At 37.8% G+C, this 15745-nt stretch overlaps 1 protein-coding gene across 2 annotated transcripts in view; it reads right to left on the reverse strand.

The window, feature by feature from the left end:
• Window positions 1–3262: 3262 nt before the first annotated feature.
• Kif20b (kinesin family member 20B) overlaps window positions 3263–15745 on the reverse strand; it is a 59007-nt gene continuing 46524 nt past the window's right edge. For both annotated transcript variants that reach the window (XM_057777936.1, XM_057777935.1), the window contains exons 26-32: window positions 15277–15453; window positions 12748–12858; window positions 9877–10074; window positions 8349–8450; window positions 7846–7996; window positions 6238–6380; window positions 3263–3375 (exon numbers count right to left, since the gene is read on the reverse strand). In XM_057777936.1, the coding sequence (XP_057633919.1) occupies window positions 3298–3375; window positions 6238–6380; window positions 7846–7996; window positions 8349–8450; window positions 9877–10074; window positions 12748–12858; window positions 15277–15453 (960 nt within the window). In that variant the 3' untranslated portion in view covers window positions 3263–3297. The remainder of the gene's footprint in view (window positions 3376–6237; window positions 6381–7845; window positions 7997–8348; window positions 8451–9876; window positions 10075–12747; window positions 12859–15276; window positions 15454–15745) is intronic.

Consider the following 15745-nt stretch of genomic DNA (forward strand, 5'->3'; position numbering starts at 1 on the left):
TGCTAAAAACAAATCTTGAAGATTTTAGATGTTTAAATGTTTTTATATTTAAAAAGGCAACTATTATTGAGCTATGAACTCAATACACATTAGCTAATATCACGAGGAGACTAGACAGGCTTTGATCTCATTTGTAAAACAAAGAAAATGTTATTTCTAAGGTCCAAGTTTAAAATTTCTTTATCTTTTCTTCCAAAAAAGCAACAGTTTGGATTTCTAGATGTTCTCTTTTCTGATTTTCTCCTTCTGAAGTTTCCTATTCCAAGGGGGGGAAAATCCAATTCTTACATTATAAGAAACATAAAGCTGCTCTCACCGAAGTCCAGGGATCTTTTCTAAACCATGTCTACACATGCTTCAGCATATAAAGCACCCACGCACACCTTCTCCTCCAACCCGAGCTACAGGTGAAGCACACGTGTAAAATACATCACAACACCATAAAAATGAGAAAAGTTGGAGCTGGAGAGATGATGGCTTTCAAGTTAAGAGCACTGAATGTTCTTCTAGAGGACATGGGTTCAATTCCCAGCACCCACATGGTGGCTCACATCCAGATAATCTGATATACTCTTTTGGCCTCTGAGGACACACATGTGGTGCAGACATATATGCAGGCAAAACATCTACACACAAAAAATAAATTTTAAATTCACAATATAAAAAACCAAACACCTGACCTGAGTCATTATATATAGAAAGAAAAGAGGAATTTTTTTCCCTTTTTTTCTTTCTTGTGTGTGAGTATGCTAAGAACAGACCCAGAGCCTTGTATATAAAAGTAAAGTACTAAACCTCAGAGCAACAAACTCAACCACTAATTCTAGTTTTTCATTTTAAAAAGTCTCATACAATAAATTTTTATATTGTTTTCCCTCCCCAACTCCTCCTAGATTCTCCCCATCTCTCTACCCACCAAATTAAAAACACCAATAAGACAAAAAAAAAATACCAAAACAAAGCAAGTACACACACATACGAAAGGAGGGAGGGAGAGAGAGAGAAAGGGAGGGAGGGAAGACAGGGAGGGAGGAAGGGAAAAATTAAATTCATTTATGCTCAATCATACCACAACAACATGTGCTCAACTATGTCCATAGCAACATTATTTGTCATAGCCAGAACCTGGAAACAACCTAAATGCCCCTCAACTGAAGAGTGGATAAAGATGTGGTATATTTACACAATGGAGTACTACACAGCAGAAAAAAATGCCATCTTGAAATTTGCAGGCAAATGGATGGATCTAAAGAACATCATATTGAGTGAGGTAACCCAGACCCAGAAAGATAAGACATAAAGCAAAGAAAACTAGCCTACAATTCACAATTCCAGAGAACCTGGACAACAAAAAGAACCCTAAGAGAGACATACATGGATCTAATCTACATGGGAAGTAGAAAAAGTCAAGATCTCCTGAGTAAATTGGAAGCATGGGGTAGAAAGGGAGGGGGGAGGAAGGGAAACGAGTGGAGAAAAATATATAGTTCAAAAGAAACTAAAAATTATCATTTTAATGTAAAGTTTCCAATGAAATTAAAAACAAAACTGACAAGAAAAAAAAATTATTTTCCTTTCCCAGCAGGTATTAATTGAAATAGCTTCTTGGTTAAGGTGGAACTTTATGTCCACCTCCCTTCTTAGTGTTGGGACTTGTGTCTGGTTTGAATCTATGCGGTCTCGTGTTATCTCAGTCTGTCAGTCCTGCTGTGTCTGAAAGCCTCTATCTCTGTGGAGTCATTCATTTCTCACACGAGGATCCCTGAGCCTTGAGGAGAGGGGTTTCTTAAGGACATCCCATTTAAGGCTGACAGCTCTAAAGTTTCTCACTGCATTGTCCAGTTGTGGATCTGTCTTAATTACCATCTACTGCAAGAAAAGAATCTCTGCCTATATGTGAACTACACATGACGTTTTAAGTTTAGTTCACATTAGACTTCAGCAATGAGGCTTTTTTTTATCACTTTGTTCTTGAATCTAAGAATATACTTTCCCAGGATTATTTTATTTATTTATTTTTGGTCCTCTGTATGTCCTGGCATTCTGAATTTCCTTATGTAACAAGTTTATATCAAATAGCACTCACTATATGCTCCCACCCCCAGGTACCCTCTCTCTATCCTGCTTGAGGATCAGGATTTAAGTTCCACTCCTCCAGTACCATGTCTGCCTGCTGCCACACTCCCAGCCATGATCACAGACTGAAAGCCTCCATTTATAAGCTGCCTTCTTCACCATGTCTCTTGCAGCAATAGAAAAATCACTAAGTAAAACTGACTTAGAAACACTTCTCTTGCTATTTCAAATTTACTCTCAGTCATTTGAGACTAACTAGTCTCAGCTGCAAGTCCATCTCTGTACCCTAGCTCATCTACCCTATACTTTAATTCTACCTTGGGCACCTTTCCTAATGCTGATGGCAGCATTCTTAATGAAGCAGCACTGCTCAGCCTGAAATTAAAGGGGAATGCTGCTTTTGTTTGCTTCAGAATGTTATTTTCCTGAATCAAAAAGTATACTCGGGTTTCTTTCTGGCACTGAGTGGCTGCTATGGTCGATGCTTATTGGGCTCCTCCAGTTTCCACTTCCCGTGCTATGCCTTCACTCCACAGCCAAACATGTAGTAGAGGTCTCAACTGTGGGTCCCACTCTGACCTGGGATGGGGGGACAGGACGGGGACACTAACAGGCTCCTATCTGTCCAGTTGCACACCTCAACAGATGGGAGCCTGCTTCTACTCCTGGACTGCACCACCATTCAGAGAGAACTATCCCTGTGCAGGGCTTCAGTGAGGCCCTGAAGGGTCCTAGGCTCTTACCCCAACCCCTTCACTGACAGACATAAGGAGGTTATTGGAACTGGGAGTAAGGAGAGGACTCAACACCCACAGACTAATGACATAAACATCCAATAGAGAGACTTTAGAGCAGTGTGTGTGTGTGTGTGTGTGTGTGTGTGTTTATTCCACCTGCCACCAAGTGAAAGTCACTTCCTGAGCTCAATCCCCAGGACCCACAGGGCAGGAGAGAATCAATTTCTATCGAGATCCCTGCTAGTTGCCTCTGACCTCTATATGTATTCTGTGGCAAGCACACAAACAAGCACACACACAATAAAAAAAAATTTTAAAAGCCTTATAAAGTATACAGTTGATATATTTATTGTATTAAAATCATATAAAACACCAATCTATACAGAGGCATTTAACACATAATATATACAATTAACTTTTAAAACTTAAAATTTACAATGATTGTGAATATAAAATTGACACTGAAATAGTCTCCCAAAGCGATTTATTTGGCTGTTCTTGTTCGAAGTCGTCGTTTGAGAATCTGATGATCACTTTCTTTTACTTTCTGTTCCATTAAAATCTGAAATTAACAGTTTTTCAAATGTAAGTAAAAATAATTTCCTTATGAGTAATACACTTATGTGCTTAATCACTGACTATAATATATACATTAGAAATTCATTTTTCATCTTCTAAATAAATACATGTAAAAGAATACAGATTTTTTTTTAAGAATACAGATTTTTAAGAGATTCATTCAACATTACCTAATTCAAGAATTAAAACAACCTACAGCCTACTGAATCCAATCCAGATCTAAGCTTGAAATAATTACCAAAATATTTGTACACAAAATGCTTCAAATCAATTTTAGGAAATCACCATTTACAGCAACAAGGGTCTAACGTGAGAGGGAAGCACACTGTGCTCTAACTCAGCAGAGACACAGGTATCTGTAGACACAGGTATCTTTCTTCAGCCAAGAGGAAAAGCCATACGCTGCTCAGCTGGTGACATGTAACATAGTACATGAAACAGCATGTTCTAACTGACCTGAATTCGTTCCAGCTGCCTTATGATATCAGCCTTAGGTTAGTTAACTACTATTGTAAAACCCAGTCTCTCTTCTTTCTCTTGGCCACTGTTAACATCCTTTAATTCTGTTTCTACTTACACTTTTATCCACTGAGAAAATGAGGACAATGAATCAGAGTGATAACAACCTCCTTTTCTTAAAAAAGACTAAAGGTTGGTGGTGGCACACACCTTTAATCCCAGATTTGGGAGGCAGTGGCAGACGAATCTCTTGTGAATTCAAGGCCAGCCTGGTCTACAAGAGCTAGCTCCAGGACAGGCTCCAAAGCTACAGAGAGACCCTGTCTCGAAAAAAGAGCCTAAACGAAGCCAGAGATGTGTGCACACATACCAATGATCCCAGCCAGGCATGTGAGCACACACCAACGAGCCCAGCAACAGAGAGGTTGAGGCAAAAGGAATACTAAAAGTTTGAGGTCATCCTGGACTGCGTAGTAAAAACGTTTCTCAAAGTACAAAGAGGACTAGAGAGCCAGCTCAATGGTTAAAAACATGAGCTGCGCTCAATACCCTCCAGCTTCAGGGGTTCCCGTGTTCTCTTCTGGCACCCAAGGGTAGTGCACACATGATGCATATCCATACATACATACATACACATAGACAAAATACTCATACACATTAAATACAAATAAATTTTAAACCTAGGCTTATAGAGAAAAGGGTGAGAGAAAATGGTGAAATATCAATTTTGTATTTCTAATAAGGTACATGGGCTCAGATTTATACAACTCTTGTAATAATGATAACACATGGAAGATAGACCAAAAGTATAGCATCTGTCTTAAGAGAGTTACAGAAAGAAATTAAAATCATGTGTTGAATGGCACAACCATATTTGATAGGAATAGCAAAAGTCACAAAGCCAGCACACCTGCTTCACAAAGAGCAAGCAAAGCTAAGCCACATAATGTCCAGCGTGTTTTGGTTTTGACCTCCACCTGTTACATACTTAGGGGACTTTTAATATTTGTACAATTTGGGGATATTGGATTGATGGAAAATTTCTTATGAATCATTTATGCCTTCTCCCAGTAGTACTGCTTCTAAGCTTCTCCAGGACAGTACAAAGCATATACTACCCCTGCCACTTTTAGAGATATCCTTAAATACTTGAAGGTCTTCCTTACACCCTGGAGGTTGTGACGCACATAGAGAAGCCAGAGGTCTCTTTATGAGGCTCTGAGATATTCTTGAAACATCTGTCCCTGTACTTACTCAGGAACAAGATAATCAAAACAAAGTAAACTCTAAAAGGTCATGAAGTGTTGGCCACAGATCAGACTGCAAGCATCTTCTTACTATATATCCGAGCCATAGAGCATATAGAGCAACAAAATTAGATTAGCTGAAGTTACCTTGTCCTACACAGAGACTTATATTGATGAGCAAAGAATGAGAATCAAGAATTCCCTTTCTTAGAAAAGTTAGCACATGCAGAGCCATTGTGATGTCACATGAACAAAGAACAACAGAACGACAGGATTACATATATAAGCAAATTCTATAAATACATGAAGTACAAACACTGTATTGCACCAGAATTTAGAAACTCCAGCAGTTTGGGGCTAAAGACTTTTCTTGGGCAATCTGTCTGGGCTGGCTTGGAGATTTGTTCTGGTCTGGCATCCTTGTAGTCACAAAAGATACTAGCCTGAGAACAAGTTGTCGTATGCCTCCAGATTCTTGAAACTTGAGTTATGGGGTTAACGCAAAAAATGGTTATAAAAGATAACTGTTTATCAATGATAATTAAACTTGAGGGAAAATTATTGTAAAAGATAACTCTGCTCTGTCACAGTTTATCAATAATGACTAAAAGATATGCAAGAGGAAGTAAGACACATGTCTCGAAATAAAAATGATATGATCTATGTTTTGGAACAACATGAATCTATCCCTGCTTACTGAATTCTGTATAACTAAATAAACATCTGGCTGCTAGTCAGTCAGGCAGCAGGATTCTCCAGACCACCCTGCCCAACTCACTTCTTTCCTCACCAACACTTTTCTTCTCAGGACCTGTCAACTGCTGCAGCTGCCCCCAGAGCTGGAGAGATGGTTCAGAGGTTAAGAGCACTGCTGCTCTTTCAAAGGACCTGGATTAGATTCCCAGCACCCACATGACAGCTCACAAACACCTGTGACTTCAGTTTCACAGGATCCAGCACCCTCTTTATAACTTCCATAGGTACCAGGCATGCATGTGGTGCATAAACGTAATCAAAGCACCCATACATATTAAAAATAAAATGATTTTAAAAAATTATAATCATAAAATTCAAGGTTACAAATACTTTAGAATTTAAAAAAAAAGTTTTATACTGATGAAAACTAAATAGTAGCTTACCACTTGTCCAGATATGTTGATGGGAGATGAAATTTCATTTCTGAATAATTTCCGTTTGCCTTTTTTTGGCTGAGACACATTTTCTTTACTTACTTCTGCAGTTGAGAACTTTGGAGAACTCATTGTTTCAATTATCTTTTTTGCTGTAAGTAAAAATGTTAATTCTTGTGTTAATTTTCTAACTGCAAAGGTTTGAAATTCCTGATGAAGAAAAATAGAAATCAAGAAGAAAAACAGTGTACTATACAATGCTGACAGGGCACGAATAAACAATTGATTAAAAATTCAATTAAAAACAAGGAAGTAACAGTGAGACCCTTGCATCTTTAATGGCTTGGAGGTCTCCCCACAGCCGGGTCCATCTGTGGTAAGCCTGCATTAAAAGCCAGGTGGTAAAGCCAGACCTGACACATCCAACCTAGAGTCTTGCACCTGGGAGAGAGAGGCAGGAAGAGCTCAAGTTTCAGACTAGCCTGTGCTATATTAGGAAAACTGCCTCAAAAACTCAAAACACTAAATAAACGAAATAAATGAATAAAGAAATAAAGTGGTAGATTTACTTTGATACTCATATATCAAGATGCTCATACGACATAATCACAAACCTTTTATATATACATCTGTGCGTGTGCCGTGTGCAAGCACACACATATATATGCACATACGCGCACACACACACACAAAATTCTTAACAGTGGATAGATCTGAAGAAGTAGAGACTAGACATTTTTAAATTTCCTGCTGAGACATTAAAGACACTCAATCAAGAAAGTTTGACAACCTGCAGTTAGCCTTGACAAAACACTCTGTTTCAATTCAACTATGATTTTAGCTTCCTTTACTTTCCCATCTCCCCCACTTCTGGTCTCTAATTTATCTTATTGCTGCCACTCAGATAATCCAACAAAACCTCTCCACACACTCTCCTCTACCTAGAATTACATGTATATGTTATACTGTTCTCTATTCTACTAGCATTAAAACTATCCCCTCTAATGAATACACACATATGCATGTATACAGAAATACATAATACATATTTCAACAAAGACATTATACAACATGTCCACTTTATAGGTCACTGTTACTCCATGGGTCTCTGCATGAGATCCTGCCCTAACATCCTTCAATGATGGACTGTGATATCAAATTATAAGTAAATAAACCCTTTCCTCTAAGTTGGTATGATATATATGTGGATAGTTAGTATTTATAGGTATGTAAGAAAAAACAAAATCATCACAAGGATACACAATACTAACAGTGATTACTTCCATAGGGTCAAAGAGTACAATTCTATATTTCTATGCCCACATCCCACTTCCTTCCAAAAGTTTCCAAGAATTCCTCATTATTATGATAGGTTTTCTCTCTTCTCCAATAGCATCCAACCACTTTATTTTACCTCCACCATATTAAACAGCTTGCTTTATCTGAATAATTACTTAAACGTGAGCCTTTCTGCTCCAATACATAGTGAACACCTAGGAGCATCATCTTTTCATCTGACTTTCCCCACAGTATCCAGGAGAAGACAATGGCTGCCTGCTCTAGGCAATAGAAAGCACCCTATGTGCATTAAAAAGGCTATTTAACTTTTCCACAAACCTTTGGATTGAAGAATTGTTGGAGAATGTTGCAAGAAGTCTCCAAATTTCTGTAGTGTTCCCTCTCTTTTTTTAGAGGTCATGTCTGCACTAACTGTAGGTGCCTGGCTCCGTAAAGAATATGTTTTATTCGATGATGGATGTAAGGAAACCTAAGAAAAAAACACTTTCTGTCACTAATAATAAAAAACGTTACATGGAAACAGTTATTGTCACAGTTAAATAAAGGAACTTGGGATTAAGTTTGTGTGTTAAGATCAAAGGGCTAAGCAACTGCATAATGAATCTGATGCTAGAGCAAGCAGAAGTGACACAGGAAGAAATGCCCACAAGTGGGCAAATGCTAAAGGTGTATCCAAATGTGAATTCCATGTGTATGAATGGAAGATGAACTGAGTTGTAATTGGACACAACTACATTCTGGAAAACTAGTATCATATCTTACCCATATATCCCCACTTTATCAAGTAAACTACAGAAACGTTAACTGGAGCAAGGACAAACCTTTGGATCCTTTTTCAAAGAAGAATTTCTATGTTCTGAAGCAGAGAACTGTACATTATTTCTGGGTGTAGAATTCTTCTTATTTTCACATTTCACCAAGTCCTAGAAGTAATAAATTTCAGCACTGTTTACTTTCTTGATAATAATTTCTTTAGACTCCAAAAGATTTGTCTATAAATGCTACATTAGTAATTAGGACAGTTTGTCTTAAACCAAGGCAGTTTGTGACCAAAAATTAATACCATGTTAGAAGATGCAGCATGGAAAGTTGAAGAGTAATCATGGGAAGCAAAAAAAAAAAAAAAGATGGCAACTGGACCATGTTATTTGGAGAGCTTAGTAAAGAGCTTCTGGGAGTATTTACTGGAACAAAATACAGCACTTTTATAGCACTGCTGAACAGATTTTCCCAAGTGCCAAAGGGCAGATTTATTATAACAATGAAGATGTAACAAAATCATAACATTTCACATTTCAACATTACAAAACTACAACAATCAGAAAATCTTTTCTGAGATACACATGAAGAATATATACCAGGGAAATAAATAAATTGTATTTCAGCTTTCCCTTCTGAATGCTAGGGAAGAAATGTATCAAGAAAAAAAATTAATGTAGCTCAGAAGATGATGACATTCAAATATTTTAATCATAATCAAAATATGTCTATAGAATAAATAAACACACAGATGTCTTCAGAAAGCTAACCACTAAGACTTAAGGCACTCCAGGTATCACAGAGAAACTATGCTCACTAATACCCACTCGGGGAATGTATTGCCTGACATCCAGGAATGGGAACTACTAATTTTGCTCTTCTAGCAGCGTGAAAACACACTACTCTTTAAAGAAGTAGAGGAAAGTTAGAGAAATTTTTTTTGATCAAACATTTTAAGCTTAAAACAAGTAACTTTAAGGTAAATACTACCATCTATTATGTGCCTCTAACCGAAAGAGAGAAAGCACTCATATGCTACTTTGGAGAGAACTGAGGATCAGAGTGACTCACCACACCAATGTGGCTAAGATGCAATACCAAGTCTCGCAGCCCTACCACCAAGGAGCTGCACTAGCAAGTTATAAAACCTTTACCACTACTACATGAAGATCCAAATCCTAATACTGGCTGATGGAAAAAGAATTTATTTTCCAAAACTTCCCATGGTCATAGACTTAAGATTTAGTTAAATGGCAAAGATACTGATCAAGCTAGTCTGTCATTTTAATTTCTCTAATTTCTTTATCGAACATTTCCCATCCCACTGAAGGTAACCTAACGAGTATGGTATAAACCAGTATACTAAAGTTAAGTGTCTGGTAAAATTCACATTATCTGACCTACTACAGATGAAACAAAGTAAGGAACGAACTAGTAAGCACAGCTTTCTGAGGACGATGAAGCTCTTGCATCATTCCTAAACATCCGTACGTTAATGGGTCTCTAGAACGAGCAGCAGACTTAACTATAACAACAACTGAGCCTAATAACAATATTTTCTTGCTAAGTTCACCCATCAAGTAACGATACCTCCTCCATTTCATTACTTTTCCTCTTCCGTGCCTTGGGAATCTTAATTGTGACAGGTATAGCACAGCCAGGGTGTTTCACTGCCATTCTGTTTGGCTGCAAAGGTGTAAACTGAATCTCCAATTCAGGTTTTGGAAATCGCGTGCTTTGCACATTTTCTGTTGACACTTCACAAGAGTCAAGAACTACTGATCCACCCTACAAAAAAGGAAAAAAAAATGGAAAGTGTCATTTATTTTTCTAACATGGATTTATAAATGACAAAGAATTATATTTTCTCAAATTAATTGAATGTTATTCAAGACAATGACTTGAGAAAGATAATTTTTTTATTATTTTGTTTTCTTTGATTTTTTTTTTAATGGAGGAGTCTTTTTTTTTAAAGATTTATTTATTTATGTACACAGTGTTCAGCCTCCATGTATGACTGCAGGCCAGAAGAGGGCGCCAGATCTCATTACAAATGGTTGTGAGCCATCATGTGAGTTGCTGGGAATTGAACTCAGGACCTCCGGAAGAGCAGTCAGTGCTCTTAACCTGAGCCATCTCTCCAGCCCCGAGAAAGATAAATTTTTATGATCCTAAGAGCTTTATATTTAAAGGATTATTGGATCTCATTATAAAACCTGCCAAGTCAGAAACCTCCAAGGAAGAATTTGGTATTTCAAACAAGCACTCAAATTACAACAGATTTAACTCTAGCAACAAATTCTTTTTGACTTTTTCCATTTAAGAAAGGAGTCTTTTATTCTCCTCTTTGATGATTTCCATGGCTACTAGACAGGAGAACATGATGGTAACGTACAATCACAGGAAGCACCGTCACTTGCATCCTGCTCCCTTGCCCACTTGGGAAGTTTTCAGAATACTTTTCCTATTGAAAATGTCCCAAATCCAAACCCAGCCACTATAGTATAAGCTCAGGCTATAAGCAGAGGTCACAATAGGAAGCTAAAACCAAGAGATTTTAGGACAAGTATATAAATTTATAGAGAAAGTAACGTTCCATCACAGTAACTGTGACGTTCTATTCCACCTTGACTGGAGGTCAGAGTTTGAGCTTATTTTTGTTCTTTCAAAGTTGGCAACAGGTACTTCTACACACCCTGACCTAGGGTGTGGTTACTTGGTGTTTTGGATATTAAGATGGCCCATAGAGGTGGATCCTCTCCTCCCTGACCAAAGGTCAGAGAATTCAAGCCTATTCCTGCTCCTTCTTTTAAGATAGGAGGTTAGAAATAGGGAGTGTCTGCCTACAGGATACTTGGTCAAGGGTATGTTTGCTATATATCCTGCCCAAAATATCAAAAGTTTTACTCAGGAAACAATGGTTTTATGTCTCAAGTATTGAAGCATTGTGTCATGTAAAGCAATCTTTTGCCTTCTCAGCACCCCCCTTTGTACTGGGGTATAAAATAAAAGCATATGAAAATTGCAACATGGGTGGATTCAGTATTCAGTATACACTGAGTGGCCCTCTCGGTACTATCCTATGTCTCTGTGTTTCTTTCACATCTCTGTTTATCCTACCTAATGTTTCTAATTCACATGCCCCTACCCTGAAACATATGAGCCCATCGTGGCTGGACCAAGACAAAAAGTCACCCCCCCAAAATGCTTATGACATGTGACCAGAAAGAGAAGAGCAGAAAGAATGGAAAAGGCTTTTTTTTTTTTTTGGGGGGGGGGGGGGGCATTTGTCTATACAGGGCTGAATAGGTGTCCAGCAGTTGAGGGTGCTTGTTCTTTCAGAGGGCTCAGGTTTGATGCCCAGTACCCACATGGTGCCTCACAGCTGTAACCCCCATTCCAGGGGATCTTCTAACCTCTGTGGGCACCAGTCATGCACATGGTACACAGATATACACACAGACCAAACACCCATACACATAAAATAAAAAATAATCTAAAAAATTTGCTGTATGGATCAACTGTTTCGTAAACTCTTATTTGTATTAGTCACTAAAATCAAGACTAGAATACAAGAGAAAACCAGCGTGTAATTTTCCGAGAATTAAAATCTCTTCCATTCTCTAGTTACTACGCTTCATTTCTCCCGCAAGCACAGCATGATACCATGTTCTCTAACCCACCCCCAAAATATCCCAGGCAAAAAACAGTGTACCTTGGGGTTCCTGCTAAGGCTCCCTTATGAGTAAAATTACTCTCTAATAGGAACTTGTCTCCAATATTCCTAACTCCTTGCTGATGGCAATTATGTCTCAAAATTCCCAATGCTAAGTAACTGTATTAAGTGTGCAAAGAAGACATTTTGAAATAATTAAACTATTTTAGATATCATAGAATATTTATGAATTCAGTAATCCAATCTGAGGAATTCCATCTTAAACACAAACCCTAAACCCAATAAAAAAAAATGCAATGAGTTCATGTGGCTATTAGGTTTGTGGTATTTACTACAATGGATACAATTTCAAAAGAAAGTTTTGAAATGAAAACAAATAATGACCTTTATTGTATCTTTTATGAGATAGTCTATTTCTGACCATCAGTAACACTCTAAAGAAAAATAAGCCAGTGAGATGATCTGAGCTTGGTCACCACAGACTACATAAAGGTGGAAAAAGAGAATCAGCTTCACCAAGATGTTCTCTACCCCCACAGTGCTGTGTGGCAAGCATACTGCCCATCCAAAAAAGACTTTAAATTAAAAATAATTAAGTAAATAAGATAAACGTAATTTGGGGGTCTAATTTCTCAAGAGCCTCTACATCTCCTTCACATAGCTGAGCATACACATAGCTAATTATGCAGCAAGGTACCTGTAAAACTTGATTACTTTATACGTGCAAGTGAGGATAAATAGCAGGTAAAGAGAGCAAAGAACTGGTGGTATTATTGATTACCAACCTCTGCTGCATTCCTAGAAATTTCAAAACTTGTTGACTGAGGTTCAGTTTCAACTCCACCAAGATCAAATGAACCATTATGTTCAGGCTTCACATTCGTGGTTTGCTTTTCCTGAAATAAGAAAATCATTTTTAATATGAAAATAAACACGTATCACAGAATTTCAAAAATTAAGACTTGCACAGACTAATTATTAGAAATGCAGACTTCAATAAACCACTTTTCATTTCTTCAACATTTTCATCTTTAGACTAGGGAAAGACATCTTATGCCTTTTGTGAGTCAGACACAGATGAGATTTGAAAGACTAAATCCACTTGGCATTCTACTTATTCTGACTGTCTAGCTAAGTTTGAAAGAGTCACTTTTAGCAGGACATAGTGGTGAATGGTTGTGATATGCATTCAGGAGACTGGAGCAGGAGGATCAGGAGTTCAAGGTCATAGTAAGACCCTACCTCAAAATGCAAAAAAAAAAAAAAAACAGGCCTCATAGGGTGGTACAGCAGGTGCATCTCAGGCCTCATAGCCTAAATTCAATCTTTGGAAGTCATGCTAAAAGGAAAGAACTAGGACCCCAAGGTTATCTTCTGAGCTATGCAGTAAGTGTGGATTTGTCTGCATGGCCTCTATTTTCTGAACAGTGACAGACCTAGCTATGGTAAATGGCAGAGGCAGAACTTAGCTGGAAATAGACCCTCAATTTTCCATAAAATAATTCTTGAAAAACTGTATGGCTTAGCAAGTAAAGACTCATACCACCAAGCCATAACAGACTGACCTTAAGTTTGATCCCATAACCTACACAGCAGAGGGTCCTATGGTTATCCTCTGACCTCCACAAACATACTGTGGTCTGTATGTGCATGTGCGTGTGCATGAACACACACAAACACTAAAAAATAAATATCTGTAAAATAAAAAAGTAAAACACCTAGAGGCTACTTAGTAATGCAACCACAGCCTTAAGAACAGAAAGAGAAAATAGTAAAAAATCTTTTCCAAAAAGCCATTCTTCATGCCATTGTACTATACGATAGGACATATTCCAAAACCTTACTTATGTGACTCATAACGAAATATTATATGTTTAGTTTAATAAATTCTCATGCTTCTCTTAGCACAGCCATCAGAATGTCCCATGTCACCTCTTTAGCACTGGTGACTAACAGATTCCACTGCATTCACAATGAGGACAGAAACTCACAAGACAACACTGGCTTCCCGGGTGAAAGGAACTGTACTAATTTCTTGAGTCTAAGAAGACAGTGATCCCTACCTTATTGATTAGTTTATCTATTTTGAGATAAAGTCTCACTGTCCAACCCTGCCAGGCCTGGAGTGTGCTATGTAGACCAGGCTAGTCTCAAACTCACATAAATCCACCTCTCCCTGCCCCCTCTCCCGGAGCTCCAGGATTGTGCACCATACCTGGTACATTACTCATTTTAGATAGCTGAGAAATGCCCCGGTATTTCCCACAAGGATCCTACAGTCATAGTTTGTGATTAGCACTCAACACCTAGTTTTTCTAACTTCCTGTTCTGTGTTAATATATTATACAGTATATTATAATATTATATAGTATATTAGCATGATACTACCTCTTTTTATAGGAAGGTTTTCTTTCCTAATAATCACTAAGTGACTTAATGTATAACACACATAAACATATACACCACATGCATGAAATCTGGTTCTATAACCCAGGCAAGCCTTGATCTTGCAATCCTTCCACCTCAGTTTCTAAAATGCCAAGAATGCTGGTATGCACAACCATGCCTGACTAGAACAGCAGATTTGCTTGTTCTGCAGTACTTTGAACTGAATCCAGAACTTTGTACACACGCGTCAAGCCTTCCACCACTGAGCTACACATTCCCCAGACTTATTCATTCAGAAAGTCTAGCTTCAAATACACCCCGACTCTGTTTATCAGAATGTTGCTATCCCCAAAAGCACAAGCTCTCCATTTAGGATTTTCAACACCACCTACAACTCACAATGCCTCCCCATCACTAGACTTACTTTAAAAACATTTTGTATCTTCACATACTAAACTTAAGAGTTGGCTAGACTGGATGCATTGGTGGTACATGCCTTTAATCTCAGCAATGACAGGTCTATCTCTGAGTTCCAGGACAGCTAGAGCTAAAATGAAACCACCTCAAGTTGGCTTTAATTAATTAATTTAATTAAGGGTAGGTCCAATTATTTAAGTGTCACTAAAACTTCAAGCTCTACAATTTCTACAATTCCAGTATGAGGATTAAGATAATCCTAAATTGCAGACTTCCTAATTATTTTCATCTGGGAAGCATGACGAAGCTATTGAGAAAAAAAAGTTATGCTTTGGTCATTGATGAATTAACTATAATGATAAACCTGAAAATTCAAAAACCATGAAAAACGATATCAAAAATGTTCAAGCTTTTGGTTATTCCTGATGTAGTGAGTAAATAAAGTTGAGAAGTAATTTTAAAGAAGTATTATCTCAACAAGGAAGTATAGAAGGAGTGAGTGCACTGACTGGCCCCGAGCTCTCTGCAGCAGCCCTTTTCAGTTGCTGGATTTCCTCGTCCTTGTGCTTGCTGCTGGAGAGCAGCGCCTTCATCTGCGCCTCGACAGCAGTGACCAGCTGGTCCCGCTCCTCTCTCCACTTCTGAAGGTCACCAGTTTTCTCTGCCAGTTGTGCTGTCAGGGTTTCCTAGTCAACAAGCACAAACAATAGTGAAGTAAAATGATGTAGGCAAGAAAATACCAAAAATGGAACCCATCACCTTGGTCCCTAACTTAAAAAAATTAATCTAAAACTTTTAACATAAATTTTTATAATGAATCTAAGAATGTTTTAAAATTTGCATTAAATATAACATGTTGAGTATAGAATATACTATGCATTTGTATGTAGATGAAATGCTTATAAAATACAAAAATAACATTTTATTTATTAAATACTCATGCCAGGAGTGGTGGCCCACATCTTTAATCCTAACACT

The sequence above is a fragment of the Chionomys nivalis genome, chromosome 8 (assembly GCF_950005125.1).
Source record: "Chionomys nivalis chromosome 8, mChiNiv1.1, whole genome shotgun sequence".
Lineage (NCBI taxonomy): Eukaryota > Metazoa > Chordata > Mammalia > Rodentia > Cricetidae > Chionomys > Chionomys nivalis.